Source organism: Tiliqua scincoides, chromosome 3 (genome assembly GCF_035046505.1).
Source record: "Tiliqua scincoides isolate rTilSci1 chromosome 3, rTilSci1.hap2, whole genome shotgun sequence".
Lineage (NCBI taxonomy): Eukaryota > Metazoa > Chordata > Lepidosauria > Squamata > Scincidae > Tiliqua > Tiliqua scincoides.
Window position 1 is genome coordinate 160,928,176 of NC_089823.1, and position 19,898 is coordinate 160,948,073.

The following is a 19,898-nucleotide window of genomic DNA, read 5'->3' on the forward strand; positions in this document are numbered from 1 at the left end:
CTGGCAAACTATTTAGTGCATAATTTAAGCCTTCAAATCAATTATACAAATGCACTAGGAAAAGAAAAGCAACTGGTTCATTCTTATCAATCAGCAGAAGACTATCAGAGAAAGTCTCTATGGATTTGGAGTGGCTCGTGTACAAAATGACAAGATATTCCCCAAAGAGTAGGACAAAATAAACTTCACCCACCACTTAAGGCATATTTACTGTACATTACAAACTGAAACTGGTTCCTGCTTCCTCGTCAAACCACAATTCTAAGGATGCTTTCTTTGAGGAAAGCTATGACAGTTAAATGGTTTCAAACCAATATAAGTTTGCAGTGTGAATAATATATACCATAACATATTAATATTGTGGGGTGAAATTTCTACAGCATCCCGACCACTCATTGAACAAGTAGGGAGCAATCTGTTATCTTCTGTTTGAGACAGAAAAGTGGGATAAGCATTGCTAAAACAAATCAATAAAAGAACCCCCTTGGATAAGGCAGAAGGTATTCATTTTTAGCAAATGGGATAAATAGCTGTTCCAGAGCATGATTTTCATCCTTGTAAGGAAGGATTGTGCTAAGTTCTCAGCCTGGATGGGTATTCTTGCACAACTGCTATGCGAGGGGTGGCCAACCTTTCAACTTAAGGCTCCTGGACCTTTAACAATCATGTAGAGGAGGGAATTTCAGCAGGTGCAGCTTGTCATCTGTGAGACAACAAACTGCACCTGCTGAAATTCCCTTTTCTACACAGGTCCAGGAGCCCTCAAGTTGAAAGACTGGCCACCCCCATGCTATGCTCAGGTAAAAGCAAGCACCTAACTAAGCAAATACATATATAAAGTCATATCTAACTTAGGGCCCAATTCTATCCAACTTTTCAGCACCGGTGCAGCTGTAATGCAGCCCCAAGGTAAGGGAACAAATGTTCCCTTACTTTGATGAGGCCTCTGTGACTGCTTCCCCACTACATTGTACCCATTGGCACAGCAGCACCAGCACTGGAAAATTAGATAGGACTGGGCCCTTAGTCCTAGTATGGTTGGGACAACTTGCTTTGATGTTTCCCCTGAAGGAAAAAAAAAGGCACAGAACCCGATAATGATGGGGATTTTCCCTTAAACTCAAAGGTAGAAACCACCATAACTAAAAACAAGACCCACTCCAAAACTTGAAGCAGAGAAGATGCTATTTACCTGTGTCATTTTTTCTCGATTAGCTTTGGGATTCAACGGTGCCTCTGTAAGCAAAGTTGGATGCTCTTCAGGAGCAACCCGCAGCTCATTGTAGAAAGAGTGATGCCAAATCTGAAGTAAAATGCAAGGAAAAAAACTTGGATGATGTGATGATGACCCCCCAGCCATCAAGAGCTGGTACCACGCAGGACTCCAGCAGATACACTCAGAATTTCTCATATTCCAGTAAGCAATGTTCATTTGGGGTAATTTGGGCCTAGTTCACCACTGAGATAGCAATGACTTCATGCAGTGACTTACGGTAGCTTCATTTTCACACTGAAGAGCTATTGGATTAAAACAGTGCCCATCTTAAATAAAATCCTCCATTGTAGAGAAAACCAGGGCAGGTTATTCTTGGTTAGAGTAAAAGCACACATTGTGCATTCTTCTACTACACATATTTCAACAGTAAGAGCACAATGTAACATACAGTTTTTCAGCCCTTGCCTTTCCCTTTTAAAAAAGATCAGATCAAATGACTACAGTCATAAATCCCTTAGAGTTGGAATTGAATCTTTCCCACTGAAATTGATGGAATTTTGATTTTTAATAATAATAATAATAATAATAATAATAACTAGGTATTTATATACCGCCTTTCTGGTCATCGGATTACTTCTCTGACTTTATTCAAGGTGGTTTACATAGGCAGGCGTTTCTAAATCCCTCAAGGGGATTTTTACAATCATAGAGGTTCTCTCTTTCAAGAACCAACAACATTTCAGAATGGATCTTCCTGGTTGGTCTCACTTCTGGCCTCCAGTTCTCACAGGCAGGCTGACAAGCAGCTCCATCTCTTACATGGAGGGCAGCCAAGATGCTTCGTGCTCACACCAAGAGCAGGTGGAATCACTCAGTGGAATCACTCAGCTCAGCTTTTTCAGCTGCTTCAAGGTCTCACCATTCTCAGCCTCAAACTGGCGACCTTCTGATGTTTTCTTTGGACTAACAGAGGCTCTACCCTCTAGACCAGACCTCCTGCCCTCCTGTCCTCTCTCCCTCCTGAGAACTCTATCTTAGATGTTCCCTGTCTAAGAGATTTCCTCACATTCCCCACGGCAACATTCTCCATAGCAACCATACTGTCTATGAACAGCAGCCTGATCCAACTCTGGCAGAGACAGCCCAAGACTTCCTGGTACTTCAGGCAGTCTCAAATCCTGCCCCTTCTTACTGAACAGAGTGCCAACTGCTGCCTCTCCTGCTCCTTCCTCCCGTAGGACACAGGCTGCTGCTCCTGCTCCCTGGATTCAAAAAGGAAGACAGGAACAGAGTAGCACAAGAAGTGTGGAGGACAGGACAGTGGTGAGGTAGAACATCCACACTTCCTCCTTCGGTCTGTTTCTTTTTGAACCCACTTTCTTTTGGGAGAAGTAGCAGAGGCAATGGTGGCCCATGCAGTATGCTGCCCAAACTCACCCCCAAATTCAGTTCCCCCCATCATTACCAGCATGCACACATGCACCCCCAACACGCACCACTGTGCTTGTAATACTACCACACCCTGGTACACAACACAAGTGAGGATGGGGCTGAGCAGGAAGATGGCGGCTAGGCATGGGGTATACCCCACCAGCTCACCATCTCTCCTAGCCCATTGCCTAAGGCTAGAGGTTCAACTGGCCTCATGATTGGGCCATTCCTGGGTGACAGTGGTCAGGTAGAGGAAGGCAGGTGGTCCTGCCAATCTGCTACTGGACGCAACACAGAAGCTTGACTAGATGCATAAGCCAGTGCTACTCATATATTTCTCCTTTCCAGTCCTACAGTTGGAACTGTATTGAGAACCTTTTCCAAAAAGTTAGTCACTTAAGCTGTTTGGGAGGGGGAGGACAAACGGATTCACCCTCCTGCCCCCGCTTCTGTGTACAATTCATTTTGTACTGACTCCTGCACAACTTCACATCTACAGTTGAAAATACCTTCTCCATATCATCCCAGTTTGTGATGATTCCATGTTCTATGGGATATTTCAAGGTCAGGATCCCTCTCTTGCTTTGCGCTTCGTCACCTACGTAGCTGTCTTTCTGACCCATTCCTACCATCACACCCTAGCAAGGGAAAGAAAAAGAGGACTGAGAGGCTCCAAAGCAAGGAATGTCAAAAGCTAACCAGATCCCACATATCTGCAATGTTTAGCTTACATTTTAAATAACAAATAAAAAGAGAAAACCAACTTCTTTCTCTACCACATACATCAAGCAATAGTATAACAAGTCTGAAGAAAAAATGATGAATAGATGCATCCAATTATTTTAGCTATAAAATCAATTCACATTTTTTAAAAAAACACTATAGGAACAAAGCATGAGATGGCAGAGAGCCATCTAGTGGCAAATGTTGCAAGTTCTTTATTTCAGCAACTAACATTTCTGTCAAGCTGCAAACAGAAATAGCATCAAGGAATGAACAAAGGAGACTGCAGTGCTGCCTCACACACACACACACACACACACACACACACACACACACACCCAGTAGCCTCCCCATCCAAAAGCAATGAGGAGAGGCTTATCCAAAAGCAATGAGGAGAAGCAGCAGCTGTGAAATGTCCTCCCCATTTTACAAATCCTGCTGCCACTGCTTCTCACCATCACCCAGCAAGCCAGCCAGGAGTCCAGGGTCCAAAGGGCAGACGCCCCAGGAGAGCAGGTGGCATTAATGGACACAAGTTCACTGCCTGGTTATGGGCACCATGGGGAGTCACTGGCACACAACCTTTCTAAGTTGTACCAGTCTAAGGTATACTACAAGCCACCAGCTTTTGGGGGGTGCTGAGGGAAAAGCCCTGCAAAGGCTCCACAACAGTACTCTAGAATGAGTCACCTGAGCTCAGCAGTGAAAGAAAGAAAGAAAGAAAGAAAGAAAGAAAGAAAGAAAGAAAGAAAGAAAGAAAGAAAGAAAGAAAGAAAGAAAGAAAGAATCTTTCATTCAAGTCACTTCTATGCATTGAAACTGTCCTGTTTACCAAGCAGTGTTTGAACGGCTGATCACTCACCTGGTGCCTGGGACGTCCCACAATGGAAGGAAACACAGCTCTTGGGGCATCATCCCCAGCAAAGCCAGCCTTACAAAGTCCTGAGCCATTGTCACAAACCAGTGCGGTGCTGTCCTCTTCCTCACACATCTTCTATAGCAACTTTCTCAGACCTTCCACAGTCCTAGAAAGAGAAGACCCAACATGAGCCAATCAACCTCGTCTCAAAGCTGCGTTTTGCACAGAAGTTTATTCATCGTGAATTGAAATGTTTCATGATCTTTAACAACAAATAAAAACATAGTAATAGAAAAATACAGTAATAATAATTTAGAAAGAAAAACAAACACAGACGTCCGGAAAAGCAATGACATTTGAGCAGATGAAAAGAAGCAGCCATCACAGTACTTCGGGAAGGTGCATTCCATTAAACATATGAAAGATGTTCCTTTGTTTATTATATATCCCTTGCCAATCCTAGGAGCTCTTTTACCCTGTCCATTATATGAAGAGCTGAATTTCCAAAGCCATAAAACAGCTAAGGAACTAAGAATGTGCCCTGAATGCTCACCACATTCATCTTGCTTAGAACCCACCAATTCAGAATGGAACTAAATACAAAGGGAACAAAACATAAGTTGTGCCTAATATGAGGTTACAGGTTTGTCTGACATCTCTTCCCAATTCATAAGTTATAGTACAGTTCCACTACCTATGATACTACCTCATCTCCAGATCCCCACATTTCCACCAAGCAGAGACATCAGAATAGATTAGTTTGATCAGTTGGGAAGAAAATTATGAATTTGTAGTAATGCCTTTTGCTGCATAAGTCTGAACCTGCCTTGGAGCAAAGAGGGAATTTTGAATTTAAGAGCTTGTTTCCATGACTACACTTTGATGTTCTGTGCTAGGGGTATGGCATTCAAATCAGGTGCAACTTTTGCTGGGTTAATTGGCAATACAGCAGGATCATACCTGAAGAAAACATGGACAGTATTTCCAGAAACTCACAGATTTACCCTTTCAGAGTCAGGCAAGCCTCAAAAGCCTCTAAAATTTAAGAGATGTTTAAGGTGATTGGGGCAAGTAATTATTATGGGCTATTAGGCAATTTGTATTTAATTGGTAAGTTATTAAAATATCACAGCCAAGGGTCTTGCAAAATTAGTAACTGCAAGGTTGAGGAAATGCTTTTGTCTGTGGCATATTTGTAATAGAAACGGATGGCCTTCAATTTTGAGTGTCATGCTGAGTCAAACTGGTGATTTTTAAAAAAAATATAAAGCCTGTAATGTTTGAATTCCAGTTTATCCTTCACTGCCCCACATTCCACTACAACCATGGCCAAAAGGAGGTGCCTTCTTTTTCAGACCACTCATATAACTTAATGCAGCTTCATTCATGTGGGTGGCCCATTTGAGGTATCTATAATGTTCTATTTTCATCTAAACACTCCAGAGAATGAAAGGTAGTGAGAGCCAGATAGCAAAATATACTTTATAAGTAGCTCCATCTTAGCTGACAAATTAGCTGGTTTTGGACAAATAGCTGGTTTTTTCTAATAGCACTAGATTACCATGATTCCGTGGGGAAAACACAGGTGGGGAAAAACCACCAGATGTAGTAGTGAGTACAGAATAAGCTTCCTAAGAATTTCAGCTTTCATATTTTTAAAAAGCAATTTTCTAGTCCTTATGGCTGCTAACATGTTTGAAAGTACGCAGGCCTATCCTTGTTGAAATTTCAGAAACCAAAAGGTGGCTGGAGGTAAACCAGCTGAAGGTTAAATCAGGCATATGGCTTCAAGGTTTCTGTCTCTCCCATGAGTACATAAACTAGAACAACTTATGCAAAAGAGCAAATACTGCCAAATTAAGGAAGCATTAGGTACATTTGCATAAGTGATACAATGAATGCAGAATGTGTACAGTTTCCAGAATTCAGTTTTTCTTAGAATAAGACCAGTTTGTTTAGCACAGAGTACACAGAGAGTCCTGCTAATTATTGCAATTGCTAGTGTAACGTGAATTTGGTACAGTATTGTCATGCAATTCCTTCATCACATACAAAGCTGAATTTTAGTTGCCTAAACAAAGAGGAGAAGCAATAGCCACTTAAGTGAGTTCACTAAATGGAAAGATGCTCCTGCAGGCCACAAATAACACAAATGTGAAAACAAGGATAAACTGGGGGGAGTAAAATATACCTAGCAAGTATCACCTCCTCTTGTGTGAAAGCAAGGGGATAAATTCTGAAGAAGGTACACAAGTTCCCAGTACTTTTCCATTGCTATCTACTATCAATATTCAGAAAGAATTGAAAGGATTTGCTCTATGATCCAGTAAGCAAACTTTGCTTATATGGATAGAAAACAGAATCAGGTCCCAACACCCTCTCAGCCAGGAAATAAGAAATATATACAAAATATTCATATAATAGTATTAGATATCTACATATGTATAGATAAGGGTCAATTTATTTACACATTACAGAAGGAAATCCTGGAGCTGTCACCCAGTGGAAGCTCAGCTACAGCCAATTCTGGCTCCCTGATCAGTGGTCCTATAATATACCCTTGTTTGCAAATACTTGTTTTTCACAATTACAATTACAATTACATCTTCAGAAGTACACATGATATGTGAATAGTCTTCACTGGGCAGCCTTGGGAAAGTCACTTGTCCAAGATGAACATACCTCACAAGGCTGCTGGCAGAGTGCAATTAGATGATGATATACTGCAGCTCACTCCAAATTCATGGAGCAGGCTAGGAAATAAAACTTTTATTATATGATGAAAAAGAAGAAATGCTTTAAAAAGATACATTTAGTAGGCATATGGAATATTTATATTTAAGGAGTCACTTCAAGGCACAGAGAGTTCAGCTAACATGTATGCCTGTGTAGTCTGTTTGAAACAAGTATTTCCTAATTAGGAAAAAAGTCTTGCAAAAGTCTGTTTTTGGAACGGAGCAGGAAAGGTCAAGGGGGGTTTTCTCAAACTCACTCAAGTGAGCCAAAAATCCTTGCAGGAAGGGGGAGGAGGGGGAATGCTACATTTTGATCTGAGCATGGTGAACTCTAAATGAAAGCCATATTTAGTAACAAAGCTCAGAAATTTGAGGAAATCAAAACTTCCAGAGAAGTCTTCTGATGGCAACCAAACAGCTTTGAGATGCTTCTGAGTGCCAGGATGATGATCTGCAGCAGGAACTAATTTAGACCAGAATTCTGCAATAAACCTGTAATGTGTATTTCTCAAGGATAATTAAGGGATGCAAATAACCATTAATCAATCTTGCTCTCGGAAATTGCTAAATATGATTCCAGCACACCAGGCTCCACAGGATATTACTGTAAGTCATTCCTCACTGGGATGTATTACTACTAGTAGTAGTAACATCATCAGCATCATCACCACCACCAACATCATCATCATCATAATCTGTCTCCTCAGTGAACCAGGCTCACTGATCAGCTTACACTGTCAAAGTTGTACAGTTTTAAAACTATGATAAAATCCATTTGAAATCAAGAGGAACAAGAAGAACAGAAACATAAGCACACCACAATCCCAGCTGAGATTTAATAACAGAACCCCTAGCAGACACTGTTAAAGGCTATGAAAGGCTCATGAGAAGCATTTTCACTCTTTCCCTAAAGGCCATGAAATGAGATGGCCAAATTATCCTCCCTTAAGAAAGTAGTTTTGCAAAGGTAGCATCACTCTGGAGAAGGCCCTGGTCCTCATCCCCCCCCCTTCCCCAGGACTAAACTTCAGTTGCAATGGCCCTGCAATGAGGATCTTGAACCCCCTAAGAAAGAGAGACAGGACATAATTTTTTTAATGCTAATAATCTGATGATCTCCAGGTTCAAGGCAGCTACGTCAAGCACTTGTGGAGTCTAACAGGCATGGACAGAATCCCATGGACAAAAAACAAAACAAGGGAATCCCCACAGTGAATGATGCGTAAATGAAATAATCTACAAGACCATCAAGAACTGGTAATAATGAAGTCTAGATCTATTACAGTAGCAGTATCTTATCAAATTCATCAAATCCACATACAGGAGATTGATATCACTTGTACAATGATGAGTTGTGACAGTAAATTTTGTGGTACACAGGCAAACTCTCCTCATCCTAGTTCACACCACTATGTCAATCTGAGATTCAGTGCAGTATCTCTACTATTCCAGATGGAGAGGAGAGCATGTCTAAAAGCAGGGGGGGACAGGGAGGTTGTCAGTCTTGGATCACATTGGGATCTCCTGCCAGGAGAAGCAACCTACATGTCCCCTGCCCATATACCCTATACACACATATACCTATAAGTTCATGCTGTGAAACAATGTGTATTTTTGCAGCATTTACTCTGTAGCAAATCCATTTTATCCTGGGTAGTTGTTGCATTGCATTGGAGACAGAATGCAGTTATGCCCTCATAGATTTTTATGTCTGCCACTAATGAACTTCCTCTAGACACTACTTAGAAATCACAGCAACAACAAATCTAATACCACCCACTTACAAAGAACTTTGTTCATCAAACATCCAGTTATTTTGACATCTTTTGGCCCCAACAAGGTCATCCAAGGAGGGTGGGCACCATTGGACCAGACACTAGTCGAGGGCCCAAAGCCATCAGAGGGGCCCTTAACCAGACTGACCCCTGAACCCTCAGTACCAGTGGCCCACTGCACCATCAGGGAATGTTGGGGGATCCCAGGACCCCAACAACCTGACAGCAGCACTAAGCTTAAGGATTATGTTCAATTAAAAACAGGAAAACAAAACTATTTAAAACAAGACTGCAACATAATGCTAGCAACATTTTTAAAAAATCTAAAAGAGAACCAATAACTGAGAGGCAAAGCAGAGAAATGGGGAGAGGATCATCACCCTAAATTAAACACTTGAAGAAACAAAAATATTCAATGAGAATAACACAAGCAAGAGACAAGTCCCTGCCCCATGCAGCTTACATAGCTCCTCTTGCTCTGAAGACACCTCTGTAAGCTAGAAAAAAATCCAACTTTTATCCACCTGATAAAGCAACCAAGATGTAAAATGCTCAGTGTGCACATATTTTTATCCCTTAATCCAGTGATCTGTTCCAGAGTGGCTTGCAAGATCTATTGTGATTTTTAATGAATCTATCAAAAGCCTTAAGTGGAATCTTCTTTTTCAAGTACATAGCGCAGAAGGAAATGAATGCAAGAGTAAATCCACTGCACCTAAGGAGGAGGGACATTCCAGGACCAAGTTGCAACCAAAGCAGTGGGGGGGGGGGACCCTTGCTCAGCAATGTTGCCTTTTAACAGTGCTTTAATAGCTGTGTGACACGTGAAGTAAATGCATCAACAGAAACATAGAGAAAGGCTATACAAATATTTGCTATAAGTGCTGTAGCCTATAAACATCATAGTTGTTTCATTGTTTCAAGTTTAATAGGAATAACAAGAGTGGGGAAGAGACCAAAGGCAGAGCAAAGCTCAAATTACTCCCCATTGCTTTCAAAAGGTAGAGTTAGGCATGTGCTTCAGTACCTCCCAGCAAAATCAGTGGGATATAAAAATACTGGTTCATGCCAAAACTTTGCTATGGGACCAAGGCTGAAATCAAGACACACTTGCTTGGGAGTCCCACTGGGTCTCACCTCCCATTAAACCTGCAGAGGATCAGGCTGTGGAATGGCAGCAACTGAAGAACACACTCCACATCCCACTGAAGCAAAAGCAAATGCCTTGAGTTTAGGGTTGCCCCTTTATTCCTTTATTGTGGGATGAAGTCTCATAGGCACCAGCATACCTAATCTGAACAAGGCAATGGTTCTCCTCTCAAGCATTCAGGAGAATTCTGAAACCTCTCTAAGTCAATTTCCTTTGGCTCACTGCCACTTACCCTTTCGGCGTTTGGCTGGGGAGAGTGGCTCTGGAATGGTGCATTGAGAAACGGGAAACTCTCTGATTATATAGCTCTGTGGACTGCTCCCCTCCCACCAGCTTCCCAAAGAAGGAGCAAAACCTGCGCTCCATGTCCATCTCTCTGTCAAACAGAGCCATATAGGGGCTTCTGCACAAAATCCTCAGATCTGGGTGGCCACAAGGCCCTGGGTCTCTTCCACTCTGCATTCCTTTCTGCTGTTCACAAAACAGAGGGAGACATCAGCTGCTTGTAATATAAACACCACTCAGTTTCAAGATAGCTGCTGAAGGACTACTGGGGTAGTAGCACAAGAGTGACAGACAGCTTTCTGCCAGGATCACATGCTTGGCAACCCACCCCTGGTCAAGCTTGCTACACGTAAAGCAGCCTGAGACTGGGAGCATGAAGATAAGAGGCTACTGCCTTGACAGGCAAACTTCCCACTGAGTTATCATTTGCAGTGGGTTTAGCACTTTTAAGAGTGGGAAAACCAAATGCTACATTCTGCCTGAAGTCATGACAAAAATACGGTGCCATTTCAAAGCCAATACTGAGTTTTATAAACCTTTGGTACAAAAATTAGGGGTCACATAGAATAGACACATTAAAGGCAAGATCTACAGCAAGGGTGCCCAAACCCCAGCCCGGGGGCCACTTGCAGCCCTTGGGGACTTCTAATCCAGCCCATGGGGAGACCCCAGTCTCCAATGAGCCTCTGGCCCTCCGGAGACTTGCTGGAGCCTGCACTGGCCCCATGCAACTGCTCTCAGCATGACGGCAACTGTTCGAACTCTTGTGTGAGTCCTGGGACAAGGGCTCCCTCCACTGCTTGCTTTTTCACATCTGTAATGCAGCAGTGGCAGCAAAGGAAAGGCCTGCCTTGCTTTGTGCAAGGCCTTTTATAAGCCCTGAGCTATTGCAAGACCTTCTTTCATTCGTATAAGTTTTATCTCTAATATATTCATTTATGTAAATTTATTCAAATTTGAAATGCAAATTAATTCTTTTTTCCGCAGCCCCCAAAATAGTGTCGGAGAAACGATGTGGCCCTCCTGGGGTCCTCCAGGGGTTTGGACACCTCCAGGGGTTCAGACACCCCTGATGTACAATCATGTATCAGTGTTAGTTATTGTTTATTTCTGCCTCAATCCACAGAATGCCCAGGAAAGATCAAATATCAAAAGTAAAACATCAGCACAAGATCCTGCATCAGATATAAAATGACAACCCAAAAAGACAATCGTGACCATGCCAAGCATAAAGCATAAAGAACGACACTTGAGCTCTATTCATTTGCAGTTTTTCGATCACTTTTTCTCATGGCCAGTCCAGATGGAAATTGCCCTCTTTGTTGTGAAAAATCGTCAAAAACACACATTATGATATGCTACCAATATAACTGCTCTTACCATTTCCTTGCACAGGTTTTCCTACAAGCCTTTGCACAAGGTGTACACCTTCTACACCCATGTAGATCAAAAATGTCATGTGTGAAGGGTCCCAGAACCACCTGTTAAGACTGCTACCATCCACATTTAGCTTACCCTGAAAGATACAGCAGCTGTTTCATGATAACCAAACTGATTTATAGACCACAAGATGGAGACTACCTGGGATGTCAGCAATCTTAAACCAAGGTCTGCCCACTGCATGCAAAACAATGTGTTTCTTTGTTCTGCAAAATACAAATGACTAATGCAAACACTTAAGCAAGCAACCATCATTTCTTTCTTGCTTCCTTCCCTTGCTTCCTCCAGCTGGACTTTCATTTGCAACTGGAAGAAATGGCTGGCAAGGAGGGAATGTGGGGAGAAGGGGCTACCTGCAGGTTGGAGAGAAGGCTCTGCCCCCATGCACCCCTTTTATTTTTTAAATTGCACCCCCTGCTCTACATATGAAGAGGCAGACCCTCATTCAAAGGCATGTTTGCTTCTGTCATTCACTGTTTGATTTCAGAGGTGACTTCCTGCTTCTGTAACTGTGGTTATGTAAGCTCTGCGAAAGCAGCTGTCTCAGCTAACTGTGACCTCTCAGTCAGGCTTGCTGTCAATTCTCTATATTCTGGATGGATATTTTGGGGCGCAATCCTAACCCACTTTCCAGCACTGACATAAGGGCAATGCAGCTCAGGAGTAAGGGAACAAACATTCCCTTCCCTTGAGGAGGCCTCCATGAGCGCCACCCAACTGCAGGATGCTGCATATGTTCCATTGGCGCAGCTATGCCAGTGCTGGAAAACTGGTTAGGATTTGGTCCTTGGGGACATGTATATTTTATTTGTCTCCACATGGAGATTGTCTCTGAAACAATGGAAACATGTTCTGCAGCAGATATCTGGTTAGGTACGGAACACCACAGGCTAGGATTCAGAGATGCTCTTTGGCATGGTAAATCTGGTAGGAAAAATCCCAGCAGGTTATGTAAATATAGCCTATTTATATGCTGCTTTTCCCTGGTGAACTGTGCCCAAAGTGGTTCACATTTTCATTGTGCAAGGATAATCCAGCCAAACCCAGTCAAGCTCTCCAACATGCTGCTGGACATGTAGCTTGTATGTGTGCTTTGGATTTGCCCACCGAATTGCATGTGTGGCATTTTCCTTTCTGTAGTGACAGAAGCCTACAACAGATGGGTTTATCGTCTGCAAACCATATTCCTTGGATGGTGCAAAACTGACCTTCTCACATCTGGTCGATCCTCCCATGTGCCGTTCCAAGAGTTACCAGTGAGGTGAAAAACTCATGTGTGCACTGCAACTGCATCTTCTGCACTGAATGGATTTTACCAGACCACAGAGCCAACACTGTGTCTAATGAGTTCTCTCTTTCAACAAAACATTGCAATGTGATACTGAAACCAAACATGCTTTGGGAACAGGGATACTTGCCAGTAGTAGTAGTAGGACCATTTTAGCTATTTTTTATGACAGTGTTTCTCAAACTATGGGTCAGGACCCACTAGGTGGGTTGCGAGCCAATTTCAGGTGGGTCCCCATTCATTTCAATATTTTATTTTTAATATATTAGACATTATATATTAGACTTATAATGCTACCATGCTACGTGACTGCATTTGGGGAAATGTTACAGACCTGTACTTTTAACAAGCTACTATGTATATTCTTTTAACAATTATAGTAAATGGGACTTAGTCCTGTAGGATTATAGGGTAGGATTACAGCCTAGGATAGTTAAAAATTATCCTTCTTGATGATGTCACTTCCAGTCATGACATCACTTCCAGTGGGTCCTGTCAAATTCTCATTCTAAAAGGTGGGTCCCGGTGCTAAATGTGTGAGAACCACTGGTTTATAGGGAGAAGGAAGACTCACATTGCTATCCCATGCACAGTTACAGTGATGACCAGTGAGAGCAGAGCAATTGCATTCAGCATAGTGTAGTGCAGGGGTCTCCAAACTTTTTGGCCAGAGGGCCGCATCAAATACCTGGCACGGTGTTGAGGGCCGGAAAAAAATTTAAATATAAAATTTATATAACTAAATCAGAGATAGAACTTAGATGGTTGAATAAATGAATGAATGGGCTCATTCATTCAAGCTCTCTGGCCCTTAGAACACCCTCCAGACACAACCAGAGCATAGTCCCTGTCACGTTTGGCCAAGAGGGGACAAGAGGCTGCGGGCCAGATAGAGGTTTGGAGACCCCTGGTGTAGTGGTTGCTTTGTTAGACCCAAATCAGTGAAGCCTTGGTTCAAATCCCTATTCAGGGTGACCTTGGACCAGTCATGGTCTTATCCTACTTCACAGGGTTGTTGCGACAATAAAATGAAAAGGGGAGGAAGAAGCATGCATAGTATCATAAGCTCCTGGGGAGAAAAAAACAAAACAAAATACAGTATGTTGTTAATAGTAGTTTCCTCATAGCAAGTGCGGCCTACATCTAAGTAAACAGAATTAATTTTGTTATTATATAATGCAATCAAATCGTGCATTAGATGGAATTTACAAACATGGTATGCTCTTTCATACCATGTATATAGAATAAAAAATGGAAGTCTTGTATTCACATCTTTATGAAGCTGGGTGCAAAACAACTTCTCTCTCCCAGAAGATATAAAATGCATTCATGGCTTTGCTTTATAAGGCAAAGCAGTTGACAAGATGCTTGCCAGGATCATCTTACTGAACTGGATGGTCCTTCCCCTCCCCCATAAGGTCTCAGTTTCCCTTTTGATTTAGAAATTGTATTACATTTTGCAAGTAACAGCAGGATTTTCAAAGTCAGTTCCTTGCTTGTTGCTCACGGAGAGAGTTTTAAACACTTTTTAAAACAGAAGCAACAGAATAATTGAGGTCAGAGGAGAAAGAGAGAGCGACTCGGCTGAGAACTTGATTTATTGTTTCTGCCAAACAGCCTAGTGGTGGGTCTGTAAAGTGCAAACATAAGGCATACAGACACTCTAACACAGCCTTGCTGACAGTGAAAAAAGAAACCCCAGGTGCTATTGATGAAATAACTTTGACAACACCAGATCAGGCAAAGAAGAGATAGTCATTTTCACTGGGATGTTATGTTGTTCAAACATTTCCATTTCATGAAAAATATCCTTCATTTTAGGCAGGGAAGGCCTTTGGGATTTTCTCCCCCTGCAGGCAGAGTAAGTGAGAACAGGACTGCTCTGATGGTGATTCCCAATCCTGTTTTAGGGCCCAATCCTATCCAACCCTCCAGCACCACTGCAGCCGCAATGAAACCCCAAGGTAAGGGAACACATGCTCCCATACCTCAAGGAGGCCTCTGTGACGGCCTGCCCACCACAGGATGCAGTGCACACCCCATGGGCATGGTTGCACTGGCACTGGAATATTGGACAGGATTGGACCCTTAGTAGCCACTGTTGGGGTAGTGCAAGAAGGTTCTCTTCAAGAGGTAGAAGGTGTCAGGGAATGTCAAGAGTGAGTCACCCAGATGAGAAGCCCAACCACTCTCTGAATGGCTGTGGGCACAATCCTAACCAACTTTCAGTGTTGGCATAGCTGTGCCAGTGGGGCATGTGCTACATATTGCAGTTAGAGGGCAGGTAAGGCAATGTTTGTTCCCTTATCTTGGAGTTGCATTGCCCTTATGTCAGTGCTGGAAAGTTGGTTAGGATTGCGTCCTGTGTCTCCTTTTGCTTGCTTAGGGGAGAGTGACCATTCTAGGACACTTTGCCCTAAATCTATATGAGCTGCCCTCACTGACATCACAGTCAATTAACTACATGATTTTCAAATGGCTGAGATCACTTGGGGAAGATGATGTCAAAAGTGAGAGAGAAAAACAGGAACAGCACTGAAAAAAGGTACAAACAAGGGATGCTTCAGGGATCCTGGCCTCTAAAAATGCCTCTTTCATGCCTAAGATGTTCATGAATGAACAGTGCTATTAATGATCCTGTGTAGGTTTATAATTCAGCAAATTCATTCCAAAATTCATGATATTGCGTACAGTTCTGTTAGGGATGGAGTTAAATGTGAACCGTAGGAGGAGGAAAGATGTGCATTTTTGTTTTAGATTGTTTTTCAGCTTGACTTTTACAAATAATACAAATCCCACTGAGCTGTAAGGAAAATATGGATTCAAATTCAGAACAAATGGATGTTTGCTAAATTATTACTAAACTCAAATACTGTGCAGGAGAAGCAATATCAGATTCATACAAATTATGCAGGGGATGGATAGAGAGATGCTCTTTTCCCTCTCACATAACTCTAGAACCAGGGGACGGAGTCTACTAAAACTGAGTGTTGGGAGAGTTAGGACAGACAAGAAAATATTCTTTACTCAGACTGTAGTTAGTCTGTGGAACTCTTTGCCACAGGATGTGGTGATGGCATCTGGATGGCATCTGGCCTGGATACCTTTAAAAGGAAATTGGACAGATTTCTGGAGAAAAAGTCCATCATGGTTTACAAGCCATGCACATGATGTGTATCATGGGTTACAAGCCATGCACATGATGATCATCATGCACATGATGTGTATGTGCAACCTCCTGATTTTAGAAATGGGCTATGTCAGAATGCCAGATGCAAGGCAGGGCACCAGGATGCAGGTCTCTTGTTGTCTTGTGTGCTCCCTGAGGCATTTGGTGGGCCACTGTGAGATACAGGAAGCTGGACTAGATGGGCCTTTGGCCTGATCCAGCAGGGTTGTTCTTATTCTTGTTCGGTCCCACAAATGGAACAAATCCTCACCCACACCTCTGATGATTTATAAGTGTATTTCACTTTGCAAAGAAGAGCAAGATTTTGAAAATGGACACCTAGGTAGCTCAGGGAACTTCTGCTAGTGTGTGAGGCATGACTTGTAGAGAAGAACTGCAGTCCTTCTGCCAGCTATAAGTGATGCTGGTCACATAATTAGATAAAATGAAGGAGTCTAATGAGGGTGATAAATTATCAGCCACAGGGACACTGGTTGGTCCTACACTTTCCCTGCCTTTAGTCACTTCCTCTTCTGCCCCATGTCACCTGACTTAGAGGTGGCACACAAAGAGATGCTACATTCTCCTCAGTGCACTCCATGTGCTACGTCAGAGCTAAGCGGCAGTGGAGTGGGCAGGTGAGGCAGCAGAGGAAGAAGTCAGGCAGGCAAGAGAAAAGTGGTGACATTTGGTGCCTCACTGCAGACACCCAGTGGCCTCCATTGGCCCTGATGCTGGCTGCCATTTTGAAGAAAAAACAGTTCTTCATCATGTTCACGCACATGACAAAAGAGCACGTATTTAACAGTGCCAGGTTGCTGGGATCTGAGGTAAAGTGCTCACTGGGACCCCAAAGACTGCTCCCTCTCCAATCCCTGATGACATGTTGTATACTACTGCTGTCACTGGTATGGGGAGGCTCACCAGGTGGGTCCTCTGATAAGCACAGACCTTGGCCAGTACCCATCCTAGCCAGCCTGTGACACCATATCTACAATTTTATATTACCTTGTAAGTTAGCATTCAGATTAGTAGACATCCTTGAGCTCACATTATACTTCTTATGTAAAGTTATTTCAGAGATGAGACAGCACAATGGCCAAAAACTGACTGAGAAAAGAGAGGGTTATACTCCAGCATTGTCAGCACAGGGGAACCTCGTGGCTAAAATAAAACCTCTGAATAGTCCGCTCCAAGATGGAAATGCATTTACATTTATGGTTAACGTTGCACTGATTGGCTGCGAGCCTTCTCAGGCACCCAGCCAAATTGCTTTCCCAGTCTAAGGAAATGCTTGGTCTGTTTGGGGGAAAAGTTGCTTCTACTGTGAACAATTAATTGATTTCAACATATGATTAAAGCGTGAAATAGGAGCTGAATAATAAAGCGTACACAATATATATCCCTTTTTAGTTCTCTTCCAGCAGGAGCGTTCTTTGATCCAACTGATCTTCAGGGGAAAAAAATGTTTCTACGACTTACCAAGGAACCTTGGTGCTTCTCTGCCTCCCTTACCTCCTACGACTACTGCTACTATAAAACTCCCAGTGCTTCAGCCCCTATCCCCATGGGAAACTCGCCCAAATTCCCTACACTCTTCTCCCCCTCCCCACCTTAGCTTGCATCCTTATGCAGCCTCTTCTCCTTGTAAGGATTTTTTCTTCTCCTTTCTGCCTGGAAACCACCTGTGTTTAGGGGGACTGCTGAAAATGCATTGCATTTTATCTTTGATTCTCCCTCCTTGTTATTACATCATTATCCCCACCATAAAGGTTACACAGGCCAACACACATTTTGCTTCCTTAAACATTACACCAATTCCTAGGTATACTTGGGGTGCTGATTCCAAAAATGACGTCTATTTTGCCCTATCACATCTCGTTTTGGAGACCCGCCATAGCCTCCTTAGTGAATGGTTCAAGCAGCTTCCTCATGAGGAAGCCTACACCATAGCTTCCTCATGAGGAAGCTGCTTGAACCATTCACTAATGAGGCTATACTATATCTCCAAAACTAGATGTGAATGCCATTTTTGGAATTGGCACCCCAAATTCATATCAAAACACCATAAAGTTTGGGAAAAACTTTTCTGACTCTCAATTTTGTAGGCCTGTGTTATCTATGGTTGCACTTTTAACCTTGTCTCCCTCCTCTTTCCATGTCATCCCACTGAGTTGTGGATGTGGGAGCACTTGAGCACTTGATCCCTGCACACAATTGATTTCCCCCATCTGCACATTCCAACACATTTTAAGCATGCACCTGGTAACACTGTTGCCTTAAACACAGTGTTCCTTAGAGCCCTCTTTCAACTATATATCACACAGCACAAACATTTTCCTGTCTACTTTCCTGTCAGAAGTAAGTATAATTGAGTTCAATGGGACTTACTCCCAGGTAAGTACATATAGAATTGCAGCCACAGTCTCTAAGATCAGGGAAAACAAACCATTGACATATCATGTTCAGATAGTAAGGGCATTCAGAGAGGTGTTCTCAGTGACAGTCTCAAAGTAACAGATCTCTCTTCCTTTGGAGATTCACCAAAGTCTGGATTTTTGCAAGTATTGTGATAACTTTTAAGCTGACTTTTAGAATTCAGGGTTGAGCGATCTGAACAATTGGGAGCAATGGGTGGTTAACATGGGTGCCTTCTCATGCCAGAGCTTCATCTCCATCAGGGTTGCAGAAGCATATTTGGAAAGAATGAAACAGGGTGACCCATCTGGAGACTGAGCTGCTACCTTACCTGACCCAATGAGGCCCCTAGTTATTGATGGAACCTAGAACTCAATAATGGGTTCTTCACAATACACCAACAATAACAAATATGCAGGCTTTATAAAACTGTTTACACTGTACCTGGTTACAGTGCCAACAGGTGAGTGCTGGCAAACTCCGCTCTTGACACCAACACATTCAGTAGCCCCACTCTCCCAGGCGCATGCTGGGTGTTCATGCTGTTACCACTCAGGATGGATACATTTGTTGCATATTACATATTATAGGCCACCAATAATGACAAAGATTATTATCTATTACCTGTATACTACTAATCAGAATGTAGGACGCCTTGGAGCCCAATCCTATGCATGACTGAAGTAAGCCCCATTCTAGTCAATGGGGCTTACTCCCAGGCAAGTGCGGATAAGATTGTAGCCTTGGTCATTGTCTTCTCAAACGAAATATATTTGTTCTGTGAAATGAGTTGCAAGGACCTCTGGTGGAAAAGCTGGTCACTGCAGAAACAACCTTCTGTCCTCCCTTCCCCAATGTCTACATGTCATACCCTGAATAAGGGGTTGTTGTTTTTTTCATGCCACTTGGGCTGAAGAGTGGCAGGAACCCAAGAGGTCAGCCAATGGTACTTGGGTATAGAAATGCACCTGATTACAGGGAACTGGGAGCTCTGAAGCATCGCCAATTCATTTCAACGGAGTTTGTTCCAGGGTGACCAGATGCAATGGAGGACAGAGTGCCTCTACCTTTAAACATGGTAGAGAAGAGGGCAGCTTTTGAAACCCTTCTATGTGGAGCTGCACCTGCCCCCATTCCCTCTTCTATGCCATGGTTAAAGACAAAGGCACTCTGTCCTCCACTCTATCAGACACCCTGATCTCTTCTTTTCCAGGCCTCTCAGGGGGCAGCGATCGCCCTGCCTGGTGCTCCCGGAGACTCGGCACTACTTGCTTGGAGAATCGGGCAGTCGCTGATCGCAGCGCAGGAAAGCGCTGCAGGGCCCACCAGGGAGCAGAAGCGGCGGAGCACCAGAGGAGACTCCGCGGGCGAGTGTTGCAAGTGTTGATTGACGCAGCTGACCCGCGGGG

The 19,898-nt window shown here is 43.1% G+C and overlaps 1 protein-coding gene across 4 annotated transcripts in view; it reads right to left on the minus strand.

Moving 5' to 3' along the window:
• Positions 1-19,898, minus strand: part of ACTA2 (actin alpha 2, smooth muscle) — a 28,105-nt gene that overhangs the window by 7,827 nt on the left and 380 nt on the right. The window contains exons 1-4 of one of the 4 annotated variants that reach the window (XM_066619406.1): positions 19,458-19,730; positions 4,233-4,395; positions 3,157-3,285; positions 1,193-1,303 (exon numbers count right to left, since the gene is read on the minus strand). In XM_066619406.1, the coding sequence (XP_066475503.1) occupies positions 1,193-1,303; positions 3,157-3,285; positions 4,233-4,361 (369 nt within the window). In that variant the 5' untranslated portion in view covers positions 4,362-4,395; positions 19,458-19,730. Of the gene's footprint in view, positions 1-1,192; positions 1,304-3,156; positions 3,286-4,232; positions 4,396-9,263; positions 9,293-10,121; positions 10,199-19,457; positions 19,731-19,898 lie in introns of those variants that run through there. The other 3 variants (XM_066619403.1, XM_066619405.1, XM_066619404.1) reach the window with 3 other exon arrangements.